The sequence below is a fragment of the Pseudophryne corroboree genome, chromosome 1, assembly GCF_028390025.1.
Source record: "Pseudophryne corroboree isolate aPseCor3 chromosome 1, aPseCor3.hap2, whole genome shotgun sequence".
NCBI lineage: Eukaryota > Metazoa > Chordata > Amphibia > Anura > Myobatrachidae > Pseudophryne > Pseudophryne corroboree.
The window spans coordinates 1,082,631,501-1,082,657,857 of record NC_086444.1 but is presented as its reverse complement, the minus strand read 5'-3'; the positions used below and the strand labels follow the sequence as shown (position 1 = coordinate 1,082,657,857).

The 26,357-nt window shown below is 43.7% G+C and overlaps 1 protein-coding gene and 1 non-coding gene across 3 annotated transcripts in view; both read left to right on the top strand.

Moving 5' to 3' along the window:
- RHOH (ras homolog family member H) overlaps positions 1-23,703 on the top strand; it is a 164,310-nt gene extending 140,607 nt beyond the window's left edge. For both annotated transcript variants that reach the window (XM_063921107.1, XM_063921098.1), the window contains one exon: positions 21,127-23,703. In XM_063921107.1, the coding sequence (XP_063777177.1) occupies positions 21,312-21,884 (573 nt within the window). In that variant the 5' untranslated portion in view covers positions 21,127-21,311 and the 3' untranslated portion in view covers positions 21,885-23,703. The remainder of the gene's footprint in view (positions 1-21,126) is intronic.
- On the top strand, positions 2,193-2,311 carry LOC134933435 (5S ribosomal RNA). Its single transcript, XR_010179704.1, has one exon. It is a non-coding gene; the product is annotated as a 5S ribosomal RNA (ribosomal RNA).
- Positions 23,704-26,357: the final 2,654 nt, after the last annotated feature.

Here is a 26,357-nt window from a genome sequence, read left to right as displayed (position 1 = left end):
AATGGTTAGGAATGATTGTGGGTGCATTAATGTGCAGTGACCACGGGCAAAAACAAAAATGATTAAGGTATGCCAGTATGGAAAGGAGGTGAGGGGTAGGTGTACCTGATTGGTTGTTGATAGAGGAAGACCGGTGGTATGTGAGGTAGGCATGGCTGGTGTGAAAAAATAAGACTAGGTGTGAGGAGAATTAGGGTTGTGCAAAGATGTAAGATGGTGTCGGAATGTGATTAGTGTAAAAATGTGCATGTAATAGGCATGAAGTGAAAGGTATGTGTGTATGAATTCCTGTAGGGAAATTACTGGGTAAAATTGTAAGGTATATGTGATAGTGGAAAGTCTGATGAAATATTATTTACAGGAAAACTCCGTAGTTAATGGTTTCATTCAGACCGAAAGGTTTCAGGCTGTTCAAGCGAAAGATCCATTCACTTTCCTTTTTGTAAGTTATCCCTCTACCCCTACTCCCGCATCCATCTTCAACTCACCTATGCCGGAGGCAAACTCAGCATATCCCTCACTAACTTCCACCAGGCCTATTTTAAACCTATTCCCCATTCCACCAACCTCCTTTTTAATCAGCAGTCTTATTAACATTTACACCAATATGTATAGTTATCTATATGTATTTTATTTAATTAATTTATTCATTTTACCTTTATAACCCTATCCCCCCTTTTCTCAGTTCTCTTCTATATTTATTTTGTTTTCGCATATTTCTTTTAATCATATGGTCGGTCATTAACAATCTATACTATCAGTATTCTTACAGTGCAAGTTATTTATTCGGGCATGTGCTATCTATTTATGGCTGATTATCTTCCACATCTTAAATAGCGATCTACCATCACTAAATGTTTTAGTTCCCCAGGTATGATGTCTTAGCTCTGCTATGGGAGTCTCTTAGCAACCATTTACATTGATCTCAAACGCATCCCTCCCATATCCACGATGACGTCCGCAATCTCGCGATGGGTGATGCATCTCCCACCTCGCGTCCTGACATCTTAGTTCCGCAATGGTAATCTCCTAGCAACCGCCCACACAAATTCCAACTGCAAGGGTATTTTTCCCACATCCAAGATGGCGTCCGCGATCTCGCGATGTGTGACGCGCCTTCCTATCTGACGTCTTCATCACGGCGGTCTCCTAGCAACCACAGACAGGGGGAGATCACACCCACCAGACGACATCTCCGGATTGGCTAAGCCCTAACAGGGACGGACATATAAGCTCTCTCCCCACACTAGGCAGTACGGAACCCGGAAGTGAACAAGCCCTAGGGCGAAACGCGTCTTCCGCATCCAGGAACAGGGGTCCCGTCGACACTACCGCATTTTGGCATCCAGCCATACTTACCTTTCTTGCTCTCTTGGCTTCTTCATAACTCTGGTGAAATCGTAAGCCCCTCTATCCAGTGGCTGCATACCACGGATAGCAACTCCTATTGCAATTCTTAGCAGCACTGCCTTAATTATTTTGTATTGAGTGTACAGCATAGGGGTGACTGATCAGAGGTCTGCATCAGCATTTATTCAGCATCTAGCACACTATTGGAAATCAGCTTATTTCTTTAAAGTGTTACCTGCTCATACATGTGACTCATATATCTGTTACATTCACGAATGTGTTGGTTTCCATCTATTTCTATTTTTGCCTTCTCACAGCAATTGATGCATGCATAGAATTAACTTATACCTATTATAGCATTGTATATCCCAGCTTGGGCTGTAAGGCAAATATCCTATGATACATTTATTCAACAGATATATTTTGGTGCAGCTGCGGTGAATTTAACACCTCTCCATACAATTTAACAAATGTCAAACTCCATCTGGAGTTTTTACTAAAAACTGCATGACCACTTATTCACCTGGTTTCAGCAGCATTTTTTCTTATATACCGCTATCTGTATGGATAAATCTCAATATACCAGCAGCCAGGAATTTCTCTGTCTGTGATTTCCAGTAGTAACTCTCACAAATTCTATTTTAGATAGATCACCACTTTTTTCGTGGACTCTCATTCACGATTCCCGGTACACTGCACCACGTGAGTGGGAATTTTGGATCGGGTCTAACGTGAAAAGCAGATCCACCCATTTACACGATCTTTTATCTACCTCTTTTTTGTCGGTCTCAATTTTCATTATTCATATCTAGGTGCACTCTCATTGGTGCTCACATAAAATTCTCTACTACCATACCACGCTGCAAGCGCCCGATCTCGTCTGATCTTGGAAGCTAAACAGCGTTGGGCCAGGTCAGTACCAGGAAGGGAGACCACCTGTGAATACCTGGTGTTGTAGAGCAGGATTTTCCTCACTTATGTGGCAGTAACACCAACAGCAGCATCACCACTTTTTTTTCTATCCAACAACCTCCAGACCTGTCGTTCACAGGCACCATCTACGTGAGGTACCATACCTGCCTTTACCGTTATCATTCCTGAATTTAGACAGGTGCATGTCGTCTTCTTTCTTGTAATATATCGAGAGGAGTGACTTCTGATCATTTCTCTTATTTCCTACAAGCCATCAGAGCATAGCCATTAAATTTGTGTCGACCACCCTGTGGTTCCATTAATACAGCAAGTCTGTACTGGTCAAGGGGAATGGGGGTATGACCAACTAATGTCTACCACCCTTTCACACACTCTTTACCAATAAGAGACCAGAACATTTTATTTTACCAAGATGCTTTCTATGTTGCATTTTGAAGGATAGTTTTCCGGTAATAACCTTTTGTGTAATAAAAGCTAATAAAAGTTATGTTTTAACATCTCATCCTAATTATCTTATCAAAAAAATATATATTTTTCTTCACAAGAGTGCGCCCACACAAGAGCCTTCTTTCCTCTCCCCATTGTATTAAAGTTCGCATACTTTCTGGCTCTGGGTGCACCACCAAGTAGGACAAAATTATCATCTATACGTGTATTGCATACAATATTGGAAGGGCTAACTTTTCGCCCCCTCTTTTCCCCTATTTTCTTAGGGTAATCTATTGTCCAAATTTGGTTTTCTCTTCTACATTGTTAGTATTTTTCCCGATTAGTCTATCCGGTGCCGGATCGCCCCAGGTTTCTGTATTGGGAATCATTGTCAATCGGTAAGCCTGTTGAGATTGAAAATGACCGTTCTAGAATTCATCTGGGTGTCATTATTACATGTTTATTGGGTAGATAGGATAAAAGTAAAGAACAAATAATTATTTAATCTATTTACACTTAAAAGGATGTGTATGTTGTGTATCAGGCTTTTTCTTTGGTGCATTATTATGTGTTTAGGCAAATGACATTCATTATATTAATTGTTTTTCCGGGATTGAAAATACACTAATTAATGAGGTTTTATGGGGCGGGATGTACTAACGTATGCGATCAGCATTGCGGAGGACAGCTCTTCCGATAAGAGCTGTCCTCCGCGATGCGCAGCGGCAGCCTGACTTCCGGGATTCGGCCCCAGGAGTCAGTCTGCGCATGCGCGGGGTGACAGGGGGTGGCCGCAGGGCATGCTGGGAGGGATCCGATCGGATCCCTCACACAGCGCCGCGGAGAGAAGCCCATAGGCTTCTATGGACTATCGCCAGCTAAGGCTGGCGTACCCCGCCGCGGCGCTGTCCTGTCGGCCGGGGGTTAGTACATCAGGAAAATGCGGTAAACAGGGAGTTTACCGCATTTTCCGCTTGGTACATCCCGCCCAGGGTCAGATACCAGGGATTGAGTTGATCAGTGAAAATATGGCCCAGCAGACCTACCAGGAGAAAAAAAAACTTTCATGCCTCCCTCCAGCTCCCCACAGAAATAAAATAACTTTCTTTCAGGGCCCCCCAGCTAGCCCAGCCCCACAGTTAGAGAAACCAGGCCCTGGGACAGAGTGTGACACGGTCACATATTCAAGTTGACTCACCCATCTCCAGAGTCCAGGCAGGGTCAGCCCAGGGCATTGGGACTCACTGGCAGGCAGGAGCACAGGTACCACTACCAGTGCACTCCCATCCCGTCCCAACTAGTACCGACTCCCAGTCCATCACGCGGCCGCTAAAGCGGGCAAGCCTGGCTGAAGGGGCGGCTGGTATGGGGCTGCGCAGTGTGACCTTTCTGATGTCATGCCGCACACAGCTGGGTAGCGTCTGAGCGGAGTGCTGCTACTGCTCTGTGCTTCCTGGCAAAAAAAACAAATGCCAACCTAATCCTGCAAATCCCGGCATTTTTGGGCCAAAGTCCCGGGATCCCGCTGATCCCGATCTCGGAATTGACCTCCCTATAAGAGAGACAGTGATGCGCAGACGCAATGCGTCATTTTTCCTCAGTACCAACTATATAATTCGCGTGCGCATATATAAATGTGTACAACATTCAGCTTTCTGGATATTGTAGGCTTGTAGCTGATACAAATAGGAACACCTGTCCTCTTTTATTTCATTGTAAAATTAAAAACAAACCACATTGGGGCTCATACAGATTTGGATGTATTTTCCAAAAACACAGGTGCAAAATGTGTTGTTTTTAAAAAAGGAAGTATTTTGCATAGGTTGCATACTGGACGTATAGGAAGATGCATCCAGCTCCAATATAAGGTAGCATATATGCTTGGTTGACCCTAGGGGTAGATTTACTAAACCTTCTAAAATTAGTGGAAATTAGTGGTCAAGCAATCATTTCTCTATTGCATCCTAGAAAATGATAGACAGAACCTTATTGATAATTATGGGCAACACCACCACTTCTCAATTTCAGAAGCTTTTAGTAAATCTATCCCTAAGAGAGAAGTCTTATATTCAAACACAATTCTTCAACTTTCCCAGAAGATCCAGGAGAGTCCCAAACTTGGGGGCTCTCCTGGCTTCCAGACAGAGTTGGCCCATCTCCCACATCATCCTAGCCCGCCCCACTATAAAATGCTGCAAATAGCGGGTTTAAACAATGGTGGGTGGGGCCACGCTGATGAGTGTTCAGCTCTATCGGAGAGGGTATAAAGAAATCGGCAAGTATGACTGCAGTAATTCAGTGGCATGTCATATGAGATTACTACAGCCATTGTTTTCTGCTTTAAAATAAAGTGTAAATTTGCTTTTCTGCAGCAGACCGATTGCAAACATAATTTAGATAATGCAAATAAATAGCAGGAGCCAAGCTAAGGAAGTAAGAGTATCAGTGGCAGTGCTTAAGATGCTCCTTGTCAATCAGAAGCGACTATTGATGATGATGATGATGATGATCATTCCCGACTCCCTGTTACTGAAAAGGAGCTGTCATTTTGTTGTCATCACTTGAAGGGCAACACCTGGGTAAAGTCCACACCCCAATAGTGACGGCACTGGGACCCAACATATGCCAGGTCACCTCAGTCTCCCCCCCCCTTCCCCTCCCAGCCCTGCCCACCACTTTGTCCCAGGACCCAACTCACACCTAATTTAAGCGACACTAGTATGTCTGTACTGTAACTTTATATACTCAGCACTCGGTTGTATTCTCAGTTTTTCTCTGTATTCTCAGGTGCAGTGCCGCAGGGCTAAACTTACTTTTTGTGTGTGCCCTGAGCACCAATAAGTTGAGCAGTGCCGTAACTAGACATTTTAGCGCCATGTGCAAGAAATGGCATTGGTACCCTCCTAGGGCCAGTGCGCGCCGTAGTCGCGCGCAAAAAATATAGGAGTATGGCTTAATGGGGAAGGGGTGTGGCCACAAAATAATACCAATTCATACTATGGTGCACAGTAGTCTCCATTATTCAAATTACAATGCACAGTAGCGCCACTACGGCAGACAGTCCCCCTTTTACAAATTACGGCAGACAGTCCCCCTTTTTACACATTACGGCAGACAGTCCTCCTTTTTCCACATTACGGTAGACAGTGTCCCCTTTTTCCACATTACGGCAGACAGCGTCCCCTTTTTCCACATTACGGCAGACAGCGTCCCCTTTTTCCACATTACGGCAGACAGCGTCCCCTTTTTCCACATTACGGCAGACAGCGTCCCCCTTTTTACACATTACAGCAGACAGCATCCCCCTTTTTACACATTACGGCATACAGCGTCCCCTTTTTACACAGTACGGCAGACAGAATAGATAGATAGATAGACAGACAGACAGACAGATAGATACTTACCATCTCTCCCCGCTGGATCAGGCAGTCAGGCAGATCCCGGGCAGGGGAGGAGGAGGAGGAGGGAGGGGTACTCGGGAGCTGCAGCAGCGCACTGTAATTGGTGGTGGTGCCGCTGCAGCAGTCCCTCTCCTTCCGCATTGGATGGCCGCTGCCGCTGTGAATGCTGGCATGAGAGAAGTGCATCCCAGCATTCACAGCAGCGCCGGCCAGCCAATGCGGAAGGAGAGGGACAGCTGCAGCGACACCGCTACCAATTACATAGTGCTGCTACGGCATCAGTCCCGCTCCCTCCTCCGGGTCCTCCCCTGACGCCGGAGCTGCTCCTCTCCTCTTCTCCTCCGGCGCACACAGCGCAGACGGCTTGTAATGAGTCAATTTGACTCATTACAAGCCGCTGGCATAGAATGCTGGCCGTTGCGCCCTCAGGGCGACTGCGCTGTGTGCCAGGAATACCTGGCACACACGTAGTTACGGCTCTGAAGTTGAGAACCAGTTTCTAAATGCATATTAATAATATTTAGTAGACATATTTGACTAAAGGCTTTGTAACCTGTACAATATTTTCTTTAGCCTCCACCCATCCAGAAAGCTACTGACTTGCAGGTTTACATTACAGTCATGAAAGAAGTCTGCCCTATTTAATATATTGCAGTCAACTTCAGTTTTCCCTTTTTTTTTCTTTTCTTTTCTTTTTTTTTTGTGTGTAAAAGACACCAGTGGAGTTGCTGGGTGTATTTTGTTTATAGACAGGAGTGTGTTTTGTGCTGGTAGAAAATGTGCAGTAAAATCACCTGCTGTATTTTTTGGGTGGACTTCAGTTTGCCGGCTGTTCTGTTGGGATCCCGGCGCACAGTATATCGGCACCGGAATCTTGACACCTGGCATACCGACACTTTTTCTCCCTCTAGGGGGGTCCACGACAAGGGGCTAATTTGTGCTTGCCTAGCTGTCGGTATGCCAGCGGACGGGATTTTGGCGCCGGTATGCTGTTTGCCGGGATCCCGGCCGCCGGCATAACCTACTATACCCGTATTTTTTTAATGTATAGAAATCTTTATATATCGGAATCAGAAGAACATTTTATTTTATTTATCTCCTTAGGACTGGCTTTTACAGTTCCTGAAACAGGTTAGTTGGTTCATGAGTTTCCTATCTTTGGAGTTTCCTATCTGATGTGCAAGAGACTTTATTGGTGGAAGACTTACATAGAAGCAAAGAATTTGGTGGCAGATATGACCCATCCAATCTGCCCTTTAGGGTTTAGGTATTAGGGTTAGGGTTAGTTTAGGGGTTTGTTCATTTACTATTAACTGCTGCATGGCTGATTGGATTATGCTCTTATGACCAGTCACTTTTTTGAAGTTTGAGGTGACCATCTTTCCTTTTAAATGTCATATTGGCTTTCTCATGAGAGTTGCGCATTCAATTTTTATAGAATATTTGGTAAAAATATGTGATGTAAATGTGTAATGTGTACATTATACAGTGAAACAGTTCTTAAGAAATATTTTTGCAATTTTGACACATCACATTGCAAAGTAGTTCACTTGAAAATCTAGTTCTCCTGAGTAAATAAAATATGTTTTGGCTATTTTTAGACTGGTTTATTTGATGTTTTAGGGGGGAAGATTGGTCAAATCTTGGAGAGAAATAAAGGGAAGTTGCTCATAGCAACTGTAATGTTTTGTGCACAGCCTGTAAAATGACAGAAATTGGTCGCTATGGGGAGCTTCTCCATTTGATCTCTCTCCAAGATTTTATAAATCTCCCCCAATTGTTTGTTGTCTATTTGATGTTTGTTTGTTTTTTTGCTAGTAGATCCAGTGCAGGTAGATTTACTAGTGTATAGTTCAGTATCCGTTCAGATGGTCGACAATGTTAAGGTCGACCACTCTTGGTCGACATTGACATGGTTGACATGGACAAATGGTCGACACGTGAAAGGTCAACACATGAAGAGGTCGACATGAGTTTTTCAAAAAAAATTTCTTTTTTGGAACTTTTTCATACTTTACGATCCACGTGGACTACGATTGGTAATGGTAACCTTGCCCGAAGCATGGCGAGCAAAGCGAGCTATGCGAGGGGACGCGGTGCACTAATTGGGGTTCCCTGTCACTTTACGCAGAAAACGACACCAATAATAAAAATTTAAAAGCTTGTCGACCTTTTCATGTGTCGACCATTTTTATGTGTCAACCATTTGTCCATGTCGACCAATAGTGGTCGACCTAATGAGTGTCAACCTTAACATTGTCGACCATTCATACCGGACCCGTTTAGTTCACACACAAACCAGTACGGAGAGTCAAACCAAGGTAGACAAGTCATAGTCATGCTCCATTTCCTGAAAATAGTTAATGTAAATCCCCAAATAGAAAGCATTGTAATAAAGCAGCACCGGAGCTGTGTGACAGAGCAGCACCGGAGCTGTGTGACAGACAGAGGCGTAACTAGCACGGGGCGAGCAGGGCACGTGCCCTGGGCGCCGTAACAGCCCCAGCAGAAGGGCCCGCTCGCCCCATGCTGCCTGCCGCTGCTCGTCTGCCAGCGCCGCTATGATCCCTCCAGACGTGTCATGTCATCCTGGGCCCTCCCTCTATTCATTGCACTCGCAGACGTGGCCAGGAGAGTGCAATGAATAGAGGGAGGGCCCAGGACCTGTCGTTTGCCTCCCACCCGCCGCTGTGAGTGGCTGAGCGCCAGTGTGCACCGCGAAGGAATGCCCCCACCACGGACCTGCCGTCTGCCTCCCGGCCACCGCTGTGACTGAGCGCCAGTGTGCGCAGACAAGGAGGGCCCTGGTCCGGACCTGCCACCCACCCGCTGACAATGATGGAGGGCCCGGGGTAAGCTGCAAGCGTGTCCAGTGTCCAGCAATGGAGGGGTGTGTGTGTGTTATTGGAGGTGTAAGAGGGGTGGGGTGTGTGTGTGCATGTGTCCAGCAATGGAGGGGTTTGTGTGTTTTGTTGGAGGGGTAAGCGTGTGTGTGTGTGTGTGTGTGTGTGTGTGCATGTGTCTAGCAATGGAGGGGTTTGTGTGTGTTGTTGGAGGGGTAAGCAGGGGTGTGTGTGTGTGTGCATGTGTCCAGCAATGGAGGGGTGTGTGTGTGTGTTGTTGGAGGGGTAAGCAGGGGTGTGTGTGTGCATGTGTCCAGCAATGGAGGGGTAAGCAGGGGTGTGTGTGTGTGTGTGTGCATGTATCCAGCAATGGAGGGGTAAGCAAGCATGTATGTATGTTGCTGGAGGGGTAAGCAGGGGGGTGTGTGTGCGTGTGCCTGTTTGTGTGTCCAGCACTGGTGGGGTAAGGATGTGTGTGTGTGTGCACTGCCTGGAGGGGTAAGCAGGAGTGTGCGTGTCACCGCATGTCCCTGGCGTGTGTGTGTGTGTGTGTGTCCGGCTTGGAGGGGTAAGCAGGAGTATGCGTGTGTTTGTGTGTATGTCTTCTGTGTGTATATTTTCTGTCTGTGTGGATATTTGTGTGTATGTGTTTCATGTACGTGTTTTATGTGTAGGTGTCTGTGTGTATATATATATATATATATATATATACACACAGAGGGAAAACCACAGCACTCACCACACCAGAAGCGGGGCACAGCTATGCACTTACCACTCACAGGGTGGGGTGCATGTAACACTGCACTCTCCACCACAGAAGCGGGGTACACAGCTGTACTTACCACTCACAGGGCGGGGTGCATGTAGCCCATGACCACATCGCTCTAATAAATACAAACAGAGAACCCAGCACTCACCAAAGTAAACTCACTTATCCTCAACAATTCAATAAATAAATGATGGGGGTTTAGTTGGTGGATTGGCCAATGCACGGAAGCAATCATCTTTGAGCCAGTGCAATAGGTGACTAGTGTGCCTTTAAAAGCCATAAAGTCTGTGGCAGGTACACATTACATCTAGCAGGCAGATGATGCAGCAGTGAAGTAGTCAGGTTTTAAGACTCTGTGAATAGTGTAGGACCTGCATGAAGGTGGGGTACCTTGAAAATCGGTATGCAGGCTTCCGTGCATTGGCCAATCCACCAACTAAACCCCCATCATTTATTTATTGAATTGTTGAGGATAAGTGAGTTTACTTTGGTGAGTGCTGGGTTCTCTGTTTGTATATATATATATATATGTAAGTAGGTCGAAGTAGCGGCACTTCTCCACAGACCCGGAAGTATATATATTTTTTAATTATCAGACAGCAGCAGCACGTAGGATGGAGCCCTGGAGGACTCAGTGAAGACCGGAGGAGGAGCAGAGACATGCGCACCAGCTGAAGAGATGTGAGTGAGGGAGCGAGCCGCAGGAACAGGAGAGGACCAATGCCAGAGAGGAGCTGCCTGTGCCTGTCACCAGAGCGACCAGAGCCATCCGCGCTGAGTGGAGAAGATGCCGCAGAAGAGGAGGAGTCCAGCCAGCCACAGGACCGGGGAAGGACATCCAACCTTCAGTGGAGCGGGACCCTGCAGCAAGGGAGGAGACTGACCAGCAACGGGAGCACCGGCATCGCAGAGGACACCCGCTTACCGGAGCAAGGACTCGCAGAAGACCCTGGCTGGCTTAAAGAAGATGGTGTGGAACAGCGGGGAGGAATGCGCACATCAGGATCCTGCAGCAGGAGAGAAGATCCCCCTTCAGAGCACAGCAGACCACACTGAAAAGGGTGCATCCCCGGTGCGGTGCTCTGCATCCCGGGTGGCGCCGAAGACGTGGAGTATCAGAGGTGGCAGAAGCGCCGCAGCTTGGGGTGAGAAACCGCTGCAACTCTTCCGCTGCTAAACTCTGCAATTAGTCAATTAAGGGGGTAGGCTCCCCTCACCACAGTGCCCCACAGGATTAGTTAATTAAGGGGGTAGGATCCCCTCACTCTATAATGTGAATTTTGGCTCATACCGTGTGCTATAATGTGAATTTTGGTTCATACCGTGTGCTATAATGTGAATTTCGGCTCATAATGTGTGCTATAATGTGAATTTTGGCTCATAACATGTGCTATAATGTGAATTTCGGCTCATACCGTGTGCTATAATGTGAATTTCGGCTCATACCGTGTGCTATAATGTGAATTTCGGCTTATACTGTGTGCTATAATGTGAATTTCGGCTCATACCGTGTGCTATAATGTGAATTTCGGCTCATACCATGTGCTAAAATGTGAATTTCGGCTCATACCGTCTGCTATAATGTGAATTTCGGCTCATACTGTGTGCTATATTGTGAATTTTGGCTCATTCTGTGTGCCGAAAAGACAGCAGTTTTTTTACTTTTTAAGGTCGAATCGTGATTCAACCTATTCAATATTTTCGACAAGTCAATGAATTCGACTTGTCGAAAAGCACGTGGATCGGTGGAATAGCTGCCAATCCACGTGCTTGTGTCGAAAAAGGGCCAAAACCGACAGGTTTTGGCCCCCTTTTCAACAATCTCAGTCCGACATCAAAAGATGTTGGACTGAGATGCGGACCCAGGGGAGGAGAGGGGGGAGAGCCGCAGGGAGACGGGGGAATGCCGCGGGCAGCTAGAGGAGACCAGCGCTACAGCACAGCGCTGCAGCAGGATGTCACACAGCCGCGCCGCTCACGGCAGCGTCCACCCGGCTCCAGCAAGCTTGCTGGAGCCGGGTGGACACTGCCGTGAGGTCGGGCGGCTGTGTGACATCCTTCTGCAGCGCTACTGTAGCGCTGGTCTGCTCTGGCTGCCGGTGGCTGTCCCCCGCGGCTCCCCCCCCCTTCTCCTCCTCCTGGGTCACTCATCTCAATTCGACTTGAAAAAGTCAAATTGAGATGAGATTTGAATAGGGGTTGTTGGATCCATTCTGACAAATGCATGTGGAATGGATCCGACTTCAATTGAATATACCCCATAATGTGAATTTTGGCTCATACCGTGTGCTGTAATGTGAAAGGGGCACCAATACTAGATAGCATAAGGAGACCTACTACATTGAAGGACATGCCCCCTTTTGAGTGACCACACCCCCTTTTCCGGGGCACGCGCGTAATTGCAACCTTCATTGTTTCATTCCCTCTTCAAAAATTCCACTTCGACCACTGCACCTACATTTATACATACACACCCTGATATCTTTAGATACAGTGAACCAGTGGTGTGCGCACATACTTTCTTTTTTAGTTTTGTTTTTGGGGAAGGGGGGGGGGCGCCATTATTGATCTTGCCCTGGGCTCCAAAAACCCTAGCTACTCTCTGGTGACAGAGCAGCACCGGAGCTGTGTGACAGAGCAGCACCGGAGCTGTGTGACAGAGCAGCACCGGAGCTGTGTGACAGAGCAGCACTGGAGCTATGTGATACAGCAGCACCAGCACTGGCAGCAGTGAAGTTTTACAAACACTCTGCCACACTGGTACAATAATCTTTAAATCAAAGCAACACCGATTACACTGTAACTAAAATTATTCAGAGCGCTGCTGTCCACAATGGAATTGAAAACAATAATACTTTAATACTTTAAAAATATTTATTAAACATTACACACGGCTGTGTAGCAATCTTCCATCCACATAGATGATTACCGTGTATTGACAAAACACGCACGAAGAGGGGAGAGAGATGCGCGGTGTTGCTGTCTTCACATACACTTGGTCTGCCGGAGGGAGCTGCTATCCTGCTATCCAGTGGGACGGAGGAGACGTCACACTATCACAGCTCGAGTGGTGCGGGTGAGATAAATGTGAAAGCTTGCCGGGAATGACCCACGTTACAATTTGGAGCAACATTTAGTAAGGACAAACCTTGTTTGCAGGATCTCACTATTTAGGTGAGAAAGCCTTATGTCATTGTGACTAGTGCAATCAAGTCACTATTTTTTCTTTCATCTACAGTTTACTGACTGTGTATTGGACAATTAGCGGAACTCTTAAGGGGGTACTCACGGAGCGATCGCTGCTTAAAATCTAAGCAATCTGACTAGATTGCTTAGATTTTAAGCAGCGATCACTCCGTGTGTTCCCCTACAGCGATAGCGATGCGCAGCCCCGCGCATCGCTATCCCTGGTGCTAGATTGGCCTAGATCTAGCGGATCGCTCATTTCACCCGCTGGTTGAAATGAGCGCCCCCCCCCCCCCCCCCCGGTCTTCCCCCGCACGCTCAGCACACATCTCTTCCGCAGCGGCCCGTGAGTACTGGCCTTTAGTGTGAACTGTGGGCGTGTTTTGTCAATACACGGATCTAATCATCTATGTGGATGGAAGATTGCTACACTTTATCATCATAGTGTCTCTTAAATATTGACACATTGGAACACGGAGACAGCAACAATTGTTGCAAGAGTAGAAACATTAAGTAAATCAGCTGAACCTTTTTAATATTCCGTATCAATGTGATTGTTTGCTATTGATTGCAGTAAAGATTTTATTTATGTCTTAGTGTATTGTTTAATAAATATTTTTATTTAAAGTATTAAAGTATTATTGTTTTCAATTCCATTCTGGACAGCAGCGCTCTGAATAATTTTAGTTAATTTGTTAAATTTCATGGGTTAAGTGGCCCCTAGTTAGAGCAGCAGCTGTCACAGATGGGAATTGTATAGTGTCTCACCGAGAGAGAAGGTCAGCGCCTGTGATTATTTTCCCCGTCACTTGGTGGTAAGGTAAAATAGATTTATATTTTCTTTACCGATTACACTGATCGCAACATAAAGAGAGAAGTTCTCATTAAAACAATGTGTGTCAAAAAACAAGGTGAACAGTATTAATATAATTGCTTTGAGACATGTTCTGTCTCTCCCTACAAAGTCTGGGCAGGGGTCGGCCCAAGAGATTTCTCTGTTTAGCGCAGTGGTTCCCAAACTTTTTTGAATCATGGCGCCCTAGAGTATCAGAATTTTGTTCACGACGCCCCTAGGCCAAAAGTTTCTTATTGAGAAATTTAGAAAAATATATTAAATCAAATATTGTTTTTATGGCATCCTTATGTTCAATTGTGTGGTAAGGAACAAGATTTGCTTCTGTTTGTGCACATATTTTATGATTGAAGCCACCAGCACTGGTTGTATCTATTACATTGACCATAAATAATTTGAATTGGTCCTGGACCATCAACCCAAGGCACCCCTGTAAGTGTCCCACGGAACACAGTCTGAGAACCACTGGTTTAGCGCATGGATCTGCGAGTGTTGTGAAACTGAGGCCCATAGGGAGTATCTCATTACCAGATTTATCCAACATGCCTGTTAATAATCCTTTAGTTTTTAATTGGGCTATTATCAGCCATGGCTGCTGTTTTGGCCACACCTGCTGAGACACTGCCTGATCTTTCTGCTGATATCGCAGCATGTACGGTATATCCCACCATAGCTATGGAATTAGTCCTTGATCAGCAGTTCATTTAACTGTCCGTTTTTTCAGTATGGATAGAAGGTACGGATATAGTTAATATCCCAGCAGTCGGAATACTGACGCCGGGATCCTGACTACAGAGAATGTTGACAGCTGCGTCAGGGCTGTTCCCACTCGTGGATGTCCATGACACCCATAGAGTGGGAATAGAACCTGTGGCGAGCGCAGCAAGCCATCGAGCCCACAAAGGGCTTTCTAGCTCTGCCGGCATTCTGATAGCCGGGATCCCGGTGTCTGTATACTGACCTCCCGGCCGCCGGGATTCCATCCCCAACCCAGAAGTTACAGCAGTAAAATCAGCTGGTTATTTAGAGTGTAAGCCTGCGAGCAGGACCCTCTTACCTCTTTGTCTGTCTGTTATTACCCAGTCTTGCTTTATTATTGTTTAGATCCCATTTGTAAAGTGCATTGGAATATGCTGGCGATATACAAGTGATTGTTAATAAAGTAGTAATAATAATTAATAGCCTAACATTTACTATCACATGTATCAATTGTTGTTTCAGTCAGGTATTTTTCACAGTAGAACGAGCAGTTCATTGTTACAAGTGCGAAGTGATACTGAACAAGGAGGGTAACAATTTTGCACCTACGGGTGGATATTGCAACTTATTGGGCACCAAGTCCCCTTTCTCACACATCACTGCTCAGATGACTCATTTTTGAAGCTTTGCAGTCCCAACCTACACAGTTATACATGTTATTTTCCTATACTTATACTTGTGCTGCAGGACTACAAACCCCCTGCAACCGATGCAGTCCCTAGAAGCCGTCCGACTTTCTCATTTGTGTGCATGCATAGGATCATACAGACCCTTCCCCCCTCCCCCCTTCTCCGAGCTATCCAAGGTAGCAGTAGCCACTGATACTAATCTAAGGCTAATGTAATAGTATAGTACAAGCCTGGCCACCAGCTATTATGAAACTACAATTCCCAGCATGCCCTGACACAGTTTTGCTATTAGGGAATGGTAAAACTGTGGCAGGGCATGCTGGGATGTGTTGTTCACTACATCTGGAGAGCCACAGGTTAGCCATGCCTGGTATAGTATAAAGAGCAGTCATTTGTTGTAACTCAAATCAGATAACATTCAGAGTGATCCGACTAATAAAACTAGTATCTGGTGGGTATCTATTAATTATATTACATGTACTCTAATGGCACTGGTTGTTGTTTTTTTTTCTTTCTTTCTTTTACTACTCAACTGTATAGTTTTAAATAGACCACATAATATGGTTATTTATGTTACTTTATTTTTAACCTCTAAGGCAACTAGGCCTCATGGGTATCGTATCCTATCTTTGAAAGAAGAAGTTGCTCATTGTAACCAATCAGTTTCTACTTTATTGAATGCACGTGATAAATGGTAGCTAAAAGATGATTGGTGCTATGGCCAACTTCTCCACTTGTCCTCTGTAGAAGGTTTTAGGGCTGGACTGCACACCCTAATTCTAAGCATAATAAGAGGTGCTACCATGATGGGACTTGAAGTACCACACTTGTGATGCCTTGGGGTTGTTGTGTTGTTCTGGCCCGGGGGGCCCCGTGTTCCAGACTTGAACCTTAGGAATGTTAGAGACCTACCTGATGAGGTCACCTAGTCGTGGTAGGTGGGCCCATATTTTTGGCCAAAAATTAAGCTGAGAACCTCAATTTTACTCCATGTTAAATTGCGGAGTTTATTAGAATTGTTCTGATTACCAATGTCCTTAGTGCTTAGAGTGTCCACCTGCATTTCCCTTTTTCTGTGCTATATCTCCCCCATAGTAACACAGCAGTTTGAAAGCCTTTGCCACATCATGCTAATTACAATAACTACTATACTGTATATTCTTACCCAAGAAGACTTTATTTCACTTCCTCTAATATAAGTCTAAAAATAAGATACCAGTAAAATGTTTTATGCTTTATCTACTTTGTCCGCTTTGTATGTTCTTGTTGTGTTTTTACATATGACTTGTGTTTAGTATGATTTGTTTTACCTAATGACCAACACGACTAAGTTTTGTGACGCCTTAGTGGTGCGGATGAGAATGATTGGCTGTGTGGCATGAAGGAAAATACATTATGCAAATATTAAAATAAGAAAGGATAATGTTTACTTATTACATCCGGTGGCAGCAGCATAAATGGGTGTTACTAGTAGAGCAGGCCTAGTTTTTTTTGGTAAATGGTTAGAGATTACTTTATTTTCAGAAGCCTGCTTAGAATTCCTCATAATTACTCTCCGCATACACTGCTCAATGACGATACCAGATAATGAGATGCATTACACCATACAGAGAGAATGCATTCTTACTAGCTAAAGCTTAGTCTATACCTTACTGAGTGGGGTCTCTTTCATCCATGTGCAGGTAAGAACCACATTTGGGGGTTAAAAGTTTGGAGAACTTAAAGTAATTTTTTTTGCAGAAGAATATTCTGTGTAGACACCAATATACTTGGAAAAAAATACTATTAATGTCATATACAATATTTATAGCTTATACATTAGTGGCTGAACACTAAGCCAGTTCGGATGGTGTATGTTGCATAAAATCACACGGCTGTTCCCAATACAGAGTTGCATGATTCTGCAGTTCTTGCACCTAGATAAGCAGGACGAGGGAAATTGTTGACACATGCAGGTCAGGACAGACGCATACAGTACGTGTCTGATGAAATCATAAGAGCGGGTGGTCAGGGACAGGTGCAAATAGTGAATGGTAATGATGATCTCTAGCAAATTGCTGCTGACTGCAAACGCTTCGCTGGTGCAGATTGCTGATTTCCATATTGCCAGGGCATATACAGTAATATGCTTCTGTGTTTCTGTGTGCGTGTTTAAGCAGAACCTTTTCTTCTTCGTAGTAGAGACAAGTTGTTCCTGCTGTAATAGGAAGGTTTTAGCCATTTTATTGATGCCTTATAGTGGATGCATTTCTCCCAAATGTAAAAATGCACCTATATGTATATAAGTAAATATTCATAGATACTAGAAATGTGGATTAAATGTTATTTGTTTAACCTTACATTATAATGGTATTGCAGGGATTTATATTTTTCTTCACTGTATGCTTGTTAGTTGTTTTTGTTAGAATTTATGCTGTCGTGCGTTACTCTGGCATATGATTAGGCCACACAAATACTGGATAATTAATATAATATGTGGCTACTTATTTAGCCAGGTTTGACAGTATTTTCTGCAAACCGTAGAAACACTATTTAGGCAGTGACTCTAGAACTGAAAATTAAATAATCTTGGGCATTTTTTCACCTTTTATGCATATTATATTTCTATGTATGTCTTCCTGCTCACTTAAGACTGTTATATTTGTTATGCTTATGTTGTTATATAGAGTGCTGTAAGATGAATGACTTTATTACTCTTTTTATTGGTATTAATTAATATTGTTAGAGCCCTACTGATCGTAAAAAAGTTCAATGTAAAAATGACCATCAGATGAATGACGCAAAAAACTGGTTGTGTTTATTAAATGTAACTAATATTTCACACCAAATGTGTATGGCAGGTACAATTGGTGACACTGTGTCACAGATCGTAGCATGCAATAATGCAATGGTGAATTGGATAAATATAGTGCTTGCAATTCTCAAGAGTTCTGACCATGTATTAATCGGTTTTGGGTGTGAAATATTTCTCTTATACTATTACACAAATGTACTGTAAATTCCATAGTTAATTATTAAAAAAGGTTTATTTTGGAAATGTTGGTTGATTTACTACTGCTAATTTTTTAGGGGGAACTTTTGAAATGGAAAGTGCAATTAACTTGTCTTGTCATAGACATAATTGTCTAATATGCATAATCAACCAGATTCTCAATAGTCTTTAAAGTTTTTATAATATTCTTTAAAAAAACAAACAAACAAACAAACAAACAAACATGGAACATTTTTACACCTTTCAGTCCATGCCTTCATTGTTCCTTTTTTTCCCTTCAGTCATTTACACTAATAATGAATCAGTTATTGCCAAATTGGCTCAGTATCATAATGTGATGCCCCAAAATGAGAGTTAATCTTAAGAATAATGGGGGTCATTCCGAGTTGTTCGCTCGCAAGCCGTTTTTAGCAGCTTTGCACACGCTAAGCCGCCGCCTACTGGGAGTGAATCTTAGCATAGTAAAATTGCGAACGAAAGATTCGCAATATTGCGATAAGACATCTCTTAGCAGTTTCTGAGTAGCTCCAGACTTACTCGGCATCTGCGATCAGTTCAGTGCTTGTCGTTCCTGGTTTGACGTCACAAACACACCCAGCGTTCGGCCAGACACTCCTCCGTTTCTCCAGCCACTCCCGCGTTTTTCCCAGAAACGGCAGCGTTTTTTCACACACACCCATAAAACGACCTGTTTCCGCCCAGAAACACCCACTTCCTGTCAATCACACTACGATCGCCTGAACGAAGAAAAAGCCGTGAGTAAAATTCCTAACTGCATAGCAAATTTACTTGGCGCAGTCGCAGTGCGAACATTGCGCATGCGCACTAAGCGGAAAATCGCTGCGATGCGATGAAATTTACCGAGCGAACAACTCGGAATGACCCCCAATGTGATAACTGAGAATGAATTTTTGGGCATGGACGTAAATCCTTTTAGTCTGACTGTGTGTATGATCATCTACGAACTATTGGGTCTATGTACTAAGCCTTGGAGAGAGACAAAGTGAATGGAGATAAAGTACCAGCCACCCAGCTCCTAGCTGACAATTTTTTAGACACAGACTGTAACATGGCAGTTAGGAGCTGATTGGCTGGTACTTTATCTCCGTCCACTTTATCTCTCTCCAAGGCTTAGTACATAGGCCCTCATTTAGCTTGGATTGCTATATTCCAGAAATGCAAATCGGACGAGTATCAGAAGACTGCGCATGCACTGCAAACACACTACGAACGTACAAAAGCTGCGTTGCAATCGCAGCCTCTGTGAAATGCAGTTGCAGTGTGATTGACAGGAAGTGACCGTTCGTGGGTTTAACATGGCGTTTGTGGGGAGTAGTTGGAAAAGCGCAGACATGTCATGGCCATTTTCGGGGCGTGTATCAGCTGCGATCACTTGCGATTAAAAACATGGCGCTGCTGCGACTGCATCCACATTATTCTGAGTAGCCATGGGTCAACCGCAACTGTCGATGGTACTCTGTTTCTGTGTATGGATCATACCTCTGCAACTGCATACTCAGATTTGCGATCTCATACTCCTCACCTATACCCTTTTCAGACAGAAGCGTCTGAAAATCCAGAGCATTTACCCAGCATCTCAGTGCCAGGTAGTTTTGCCAGTCCCTGCCTGACCCCCCTTTAACACAGACAAGCAAATAACCGGGTCAAGAGTTTCTACCGGGTAATTTGTAGATCAAAATGGGTATTTCGTCTATGTAAGAGGGTAAACCCGGGACGAAATTCCTGGGTCTTCGACCCTGGTAAATTCCTTGGTCAAAGTCCCAGGAATTTCAACCCAGGTTGACCCTTTCATATAGAAAAAGGACCCATGTTTATCGGCAAATTACTGGGTAGAACTTCTTCACACCGGAATTTGCCTTTCTGTGTGAAAGGAGTGTGAGTGGATATAATGTGTAGAACATAGTAACATAGTAAATGAGGCTGAAAAAAGACAAGTTGTCCATCGAGTTCATCCTGTATTTAAAATTTCTACACTATTCTACACTGGGTCAATTATGATGACTCAAGTGACGACTGTTATTAGCCTAGTTGATAACTGGAGTGCACACTCTTACTAAAATACATTCAATTTCAATGCTATATACTTGGACATCATTTTCAGTTAGAAATTTATCCAATCCATTTTTAAACATATTTACTGAGTTTTCCATTGCTACCTTCTCTGACAGTGAATTCCAAATCTTTACTGCCCTTACTGTAAAGAACCCCTTCCTTCATTGGGTACGAAATTTTCTCTCCTCTAACCTCAGGGGTTGTCCTTGTGTCCTGTGTAGAGATCTCTCAATAAATAATCGCCTGAAAGCTCCATGTATTGTCCCTTTATATATTTGAAAACATGAGTAATGTCTCTTCTTAGACACCTCTTTTTAAGTGAAAACATATCTAACCTAGTAAGCCTTTCCTCATAATCCAGTGTCCTTAACCCCTTAATCAGTTTTGTAGCTCTCCTTTGGACTCTTTCCAGCTCCGAGATATCTTTTTTTGTAGTGTGGTGCCCAGGTGATACTTAGAAACAGATAAAAGCAATTGAGTTTTATTTTGTATGGCTGTCACCAGTATACATTGACATACACTATTACCATAATGTAAAAGGAAACAACACCATCAAAAACACATATACTCATATACAGTTGAGAATTAATTGCCTTAATTATTTTTCTTTATTTTGGCACATATACTGTGGTGAGTGATGTGTTATATATGTTGGAATGTTTATTTGATTTCCTATAGCTGGCTTACAATTATAATCCACCTTACCTTCAACATCAGCTATACTGTGCCCTGATGTAGCCAAAAACAGGGTAATAGCCATTATTAACTTGTGCTTAATTATGTACTAGTTAGCAAAAAGGTCTATTTGCAATGGGCCAATATTGCAGATAACAGGAATTGTAATTATTTTGTTATATAAAACAATGTATTATCTTATGAAACTAATGTCATTTTTATTGTTTCCCTCAGAACCTTGATGCAGTAACATCCCTGGGAAAGAACGGTAGAGGTAGCCGAATACCGATGCCTACCAATAAAAACACCTAGGGAGATCCATCACGTATCTGTCACATCCTGGGACTTCATGGGATTCTGTAGGTTGAAGCTAAGGTCTCCATAGCAGGCAACATCTCTAGACACTAGACCTCGTGAAGATGAATTCCATTAAATGTGTGTTGGTGGGGGATGCTGCTGTTGGCAAGACTGCACTTCTTGTTCGCTTCACATCCGAGACCTTTCCAGACTCCTACAGACCAACTGTCTATGAGAACACAGGGGTAGATGTTTTCATGGATGGACACCCCATCAGCCTTGGACTTTGGGACACAGCCGGCAACGATGCTTTCAAAAGTATCCGTCCCATTTCACTTCAGCATGCAGACATTGTCTTACTGTGCTTCTCAGTGGCCAACCACACCTCATTTCTGAATGTGAGGAACAAGTGGATTACTGAGATCAAACACCATCTGCCACATATACCAGTGCTAGTTGTGGCCACACAGACTGATCAGAGAGAGGTAAATCACTCACGTGTACCATGCATCAGTTCGGCTGATGGCAAGCAGCTGGCACAGGATGTCCGAGCTAAAGGGTACCTGGAGTGCTCAGCTCTTAGCAACCGTGGAGTCCCCCAGGTGTTTGAATGCGCTGTGAGGACTGCGGTCAACCAGGCCAAGAAGAGAGCCAGGCGGCAGCGTTTCTTTGTAAATGAGTGCAAAATTATTTGAACTCTTGGCTGCATCCTACTTACCATCTAATGCAGAATACATATAGCGCCTTCATCCAGAAACTTAACCAAGCACAGAACCACTGTTCAGGTAGTTACAGTGGTTGGTTTAATTTTAATGTTTCTAAAAACAAAACTATGGGTAAAGGCAAAAAATAAGAGAATTTCTCGCTAGACTAAAATCGAAGATGGAGACATTAATGAACTTTAGAGAATACGTTTTTGCTTTGTACAAAGATATTTATTAGTGTAAATAGGGTCCACATTGGAAAAACATAGTGGATAAATGAAATTATTTTGCAAAGAACCTCACACACGGGCTTTTCTGTGTGACGACGTTAAAAGGAAAAGCGATGGGCGTCGGCACTTTCAGAACTCCCAGCCAAGTAACTGAATCGAACCCTGGTCAATGTGCATTTATGTGCACGGACAGCAGATTTGCCTGTGAAGGACTCCAGTTACTGAACTGATTAGTGCATCAAAACCACTGTGCAGGTTCAAATCCATACAACGCGGACACTACCAACCTCGGATCGACCGCAACAAGCTCAGACATGACTTCTGTCTTCAGATAGCCTAATAAGAGTTTGCAGTGGAAGCAAAAAAATATTTTTCAGTATCTGTAAACACGAGACCATATAGTTATGAAAAAGAGATACATTTTGAAAATTGTGATATGTGAATATTGATGTTAGAGCATTTACGGTAAATTATTTTGATGGGTTTACACAAATATTTGAATTCTGACATATTTTTATTACGACCTGTATGCAGCATTGTGTGACTTACTATAAGTTATAGTGATAAAACTGTGTGTCATGTTTAAGAGATGGCATTCAAATATATAAAGCAATAAAAATGTAGTTTTAATGATATTAATAAGTTTCACATATAAATATATAATATAATCCATTACTATATTGCATTGCCAGTTACTCTGGATTCACACTGTTGAGCACTTTATTAATTTACTGTGAACTCACCTGGAATTTTTTAGGTTCTATTACTGGCATTACCAATATTCTAGATTAACGTTTTTTTTTTTTTTTTAATAGGGGATTGTCTTTTTAGATTTAGTGGATTATATTATATATTTATATGTGAAACTTATTAATATCATTAAACATACATTTTTATTGGTTTATATATTTGTATGTCCTCACATAAAATGATACACAGTTTTAAATCATTGTAACTTTTTATATTTTAAAGCAATTCAGAGTTGCTTTTGTGAAAGCAGCATTAATTTATAAGGAGACCATCAGGTTGTCTGATACTGGTATTTTGGGCCTGATTATTTTTTTTGTACTTTCTCTAAGCAACCATGTTACATGTGAGTAACTGATTGGTGAAGTTTCCTGTAAATTTCCCATTTCCTTATTCTTGCCGATTGGCGATTCGGACATTAGTGATTGGCTAGAGTTCACCCAATGCGGCCAATATCAGTACACATGTCCAAAATGGACAGGGATCCTGTTTCTAAGTACTGAGGCAGAGAAGGCCTGTGTGTTACCAGTAGAAGATAAATTGTTAATTCACCAGTATCCTCACCATAGAGACAGAAAATGGCTTATTAAAGTTCAACATTTCAAGAATTAAGAACATTTCTGTATGAAAGGCATTTGATACATTATATGTCATGATCTAAATGTCATTTAATTTCCATGTCTTCATAATGCCTTTCTTACAATTTCTGATTTGTATTCAGAATGGATAAAAAAATGTCACATTGTTTCAAAAACTTTTCGCTTTAGAACTAATATTTAAAACTTTCTATACAAAGAATTTATACGTTTTATGCACATTCAACTAAAAACAGTATTATTCTCCCATTATATACAATTTGCCAGCCACAATAAATATTGAAATTTTCACTTTACTTTTATTATGCAGCAATTTAAATCCAGAATTTGATATGAATATATGTGCAGTATTACATGTGGTGCGTTTCTGAACTAAATAATATAATTGAAAGAGCTGGAGCTTTAATACTCAGATATGTCTGCCATGCTCACTTCTATGCAGCAAGTTGCCATGTGTGGAGGTGAAGATACTTCTAACAGATCAACAAGGAGTGACTGATAGTTTAGCAGACTTGGGGGGAGAATTATCAAATCTTGGAGAGAGATAAAGTACCAATCAGCTTCTGTCATTTTACAGGCTGAGCTGCAACACAGAAGCTGATTGGTTGGCATTTTATGGAGCCCATTTACCAATGACCACATATGCAATGCAATCCTGATTGCTAATATCGCACCCAGATAGCATTGCATAATGCAATCATATCAGGTGGATGTATCACCTGGTACAGGCAGGGATAGGAAGCCCGTCAGGGCCGGCTCTACCATTAGGCAGCTTTAGGCGGCTGCCTAGGGGCGCCGACTCTTGGGGGGGCCACTAAATTCATCTAGCAAAAAACTAAAGGATGACTCTGTGTGCGGCCTCCTCCTTACACTGCGCTGGCTGCTGCTCTGGGTCTAATTAGGTGCAGCCGTCACCATCAGGCTGTACCACAGAGTGCCTCAGCGCTTCCTCCGTGCTAACAAGTGTAACATCATGTCATATGAAGGCACATAGGATGCGGATGTAACTATGGCTCCCAAAGGGGCACCCCCACGGCCGCTCCTCTTAGTCCTGATGCAGGCCCGTACACGTCTGCACCTGCAGCATCGCTGTAATGCTGCTGCCGCCTGTAAGAGGAGCCGTACCAATTATGAGGGAAAACAAGGAAACAACTATTAGGTAAGTAACCCATGGGGGTTTCTGCAGGACCACAGGCAGTACACACCTTACAGCCTGGTGGGTGGTTTGCTCTTGTAAACAGCATAATAGGGGAACACAGGCACTGGGGTACAATACAGTACATATGGAGGGGGGTGGGGGGGTTTAGTAATTAACTTACAGATGGGGGGATGGAACACAATAAGGAGCATACAAATATATGTATATCTGTATATAATACTGTATGTATGTATACACATACAATTAAATATCCCACCAGACCCCATATACAGATGCAATGTATACAAGATAGATAGAGATTATTCCAGCACTCAGCAAAAAAAAAAGTAAATTGGCCTCAGTGTCCTATACAATTGCCAACATGCCAGCTAGCATGTATACATAGGCAGAAAGAACGGTCATCACTCAAAGATTTGAAAGTAAAAGTACTGTATATTGTGAACAAAGTCACAAAAATATACTTTTTCACTTTAAAAGTCCATGAGTGTTGTTTCTTTTTTCTGCATGTGTATAATAATAATGCAATATACCCTAGTCCACCTAGTGGCCACCTGCATCTTCACTAGGTTGGAGATTTGCCTAGGGTGCATAGAGACCTTACACCGGCCCTGAAGCCCGTCCCTGAGAAGCGCTGAGTGTGGTGTTCGGGCCTCTGCGCATGCGCAGTCATCGTGATCGCCATGCACAGGGACCATTTCCTGGGGAACTCTGCATACGCGCATGCAGGGGGGGTTTCTGAGTATCTAGAAACCCCCCCTGGCCGCTGATCTGTCGTGCTGAACCTGGACAATTCTTTTTTAAATTAAAGTACATGTCTGCCGGAGCTCAGCCTCAGGCAGTATGAGACACCCTTGCGTGGCTGCAGTAGCGAGTGGCTGCCCACCATTGCATCACACACGCACTCAGAGAGGTAGGCTGGCTGCTGGCAGGGGGAGCAGCTCCTCTCAGGCTGTTCTCATGTGGCGGGGCTGCTTGAGAGGTGAGAGTCTGGAGGACAGCCGGCGCTCTCTTGTGTTTTCACTCCCCAGCCACGGCTCTGGTAAGTTGTAACTCCTTTGAAGCAGCGGGCGGGCGCCTGTTTTCTACAGTACAGGTGCTCCTTTGATCTTGATCAGCATAAATGTGGAGCCAGGGGCAGGGGGGGGGGGGGGTGTATTAGAACGGTGTTGAGGAATAAACAGTGTATGGAGGGGGAGTTGATCAGTGTTGCTGTCTTTGTGTGTGAGGGGGGGCGGGGGGAGGGGGTAATCAGTTTGCCTGTATTATCTGTGTATGGAGGGAGGGTGGTGATCAGGGTTCCTGTGCTGTCTCTATGGAGGGAGGGGTGGTGATCAGGGTGCCTGTTCTGTCTATGGAGGGAGTGGGGGTGACCGGCAAATATGGACAAGGGGTATGGGCCACAGCTCACAGAGCGCTGTCCATGCCCCCATAATGAGCATGGCTTGTGACCGCTGCACTTGCCACGAGGGCACGTCCCCTAATTTTAGGTACGCGCCTCTGGTGAGTACAGATATCCCTCTTCACCGGATTAAGAAGTTGGAAGGTATATATAGATATATTCAGCAATCTTCTTTAGCCATAAAGGGATAACTTTCTCTGATGCCCTCCATGGGCTGATATACCCCCAATATATCAAATACAGAATGGTGGCACTCAGAGTATGTGTAGTAGAATAAAAAGTGCGTTTATTCCTCTTACATTTCAGGACTGAACCTACTGCACTATAGGGGTA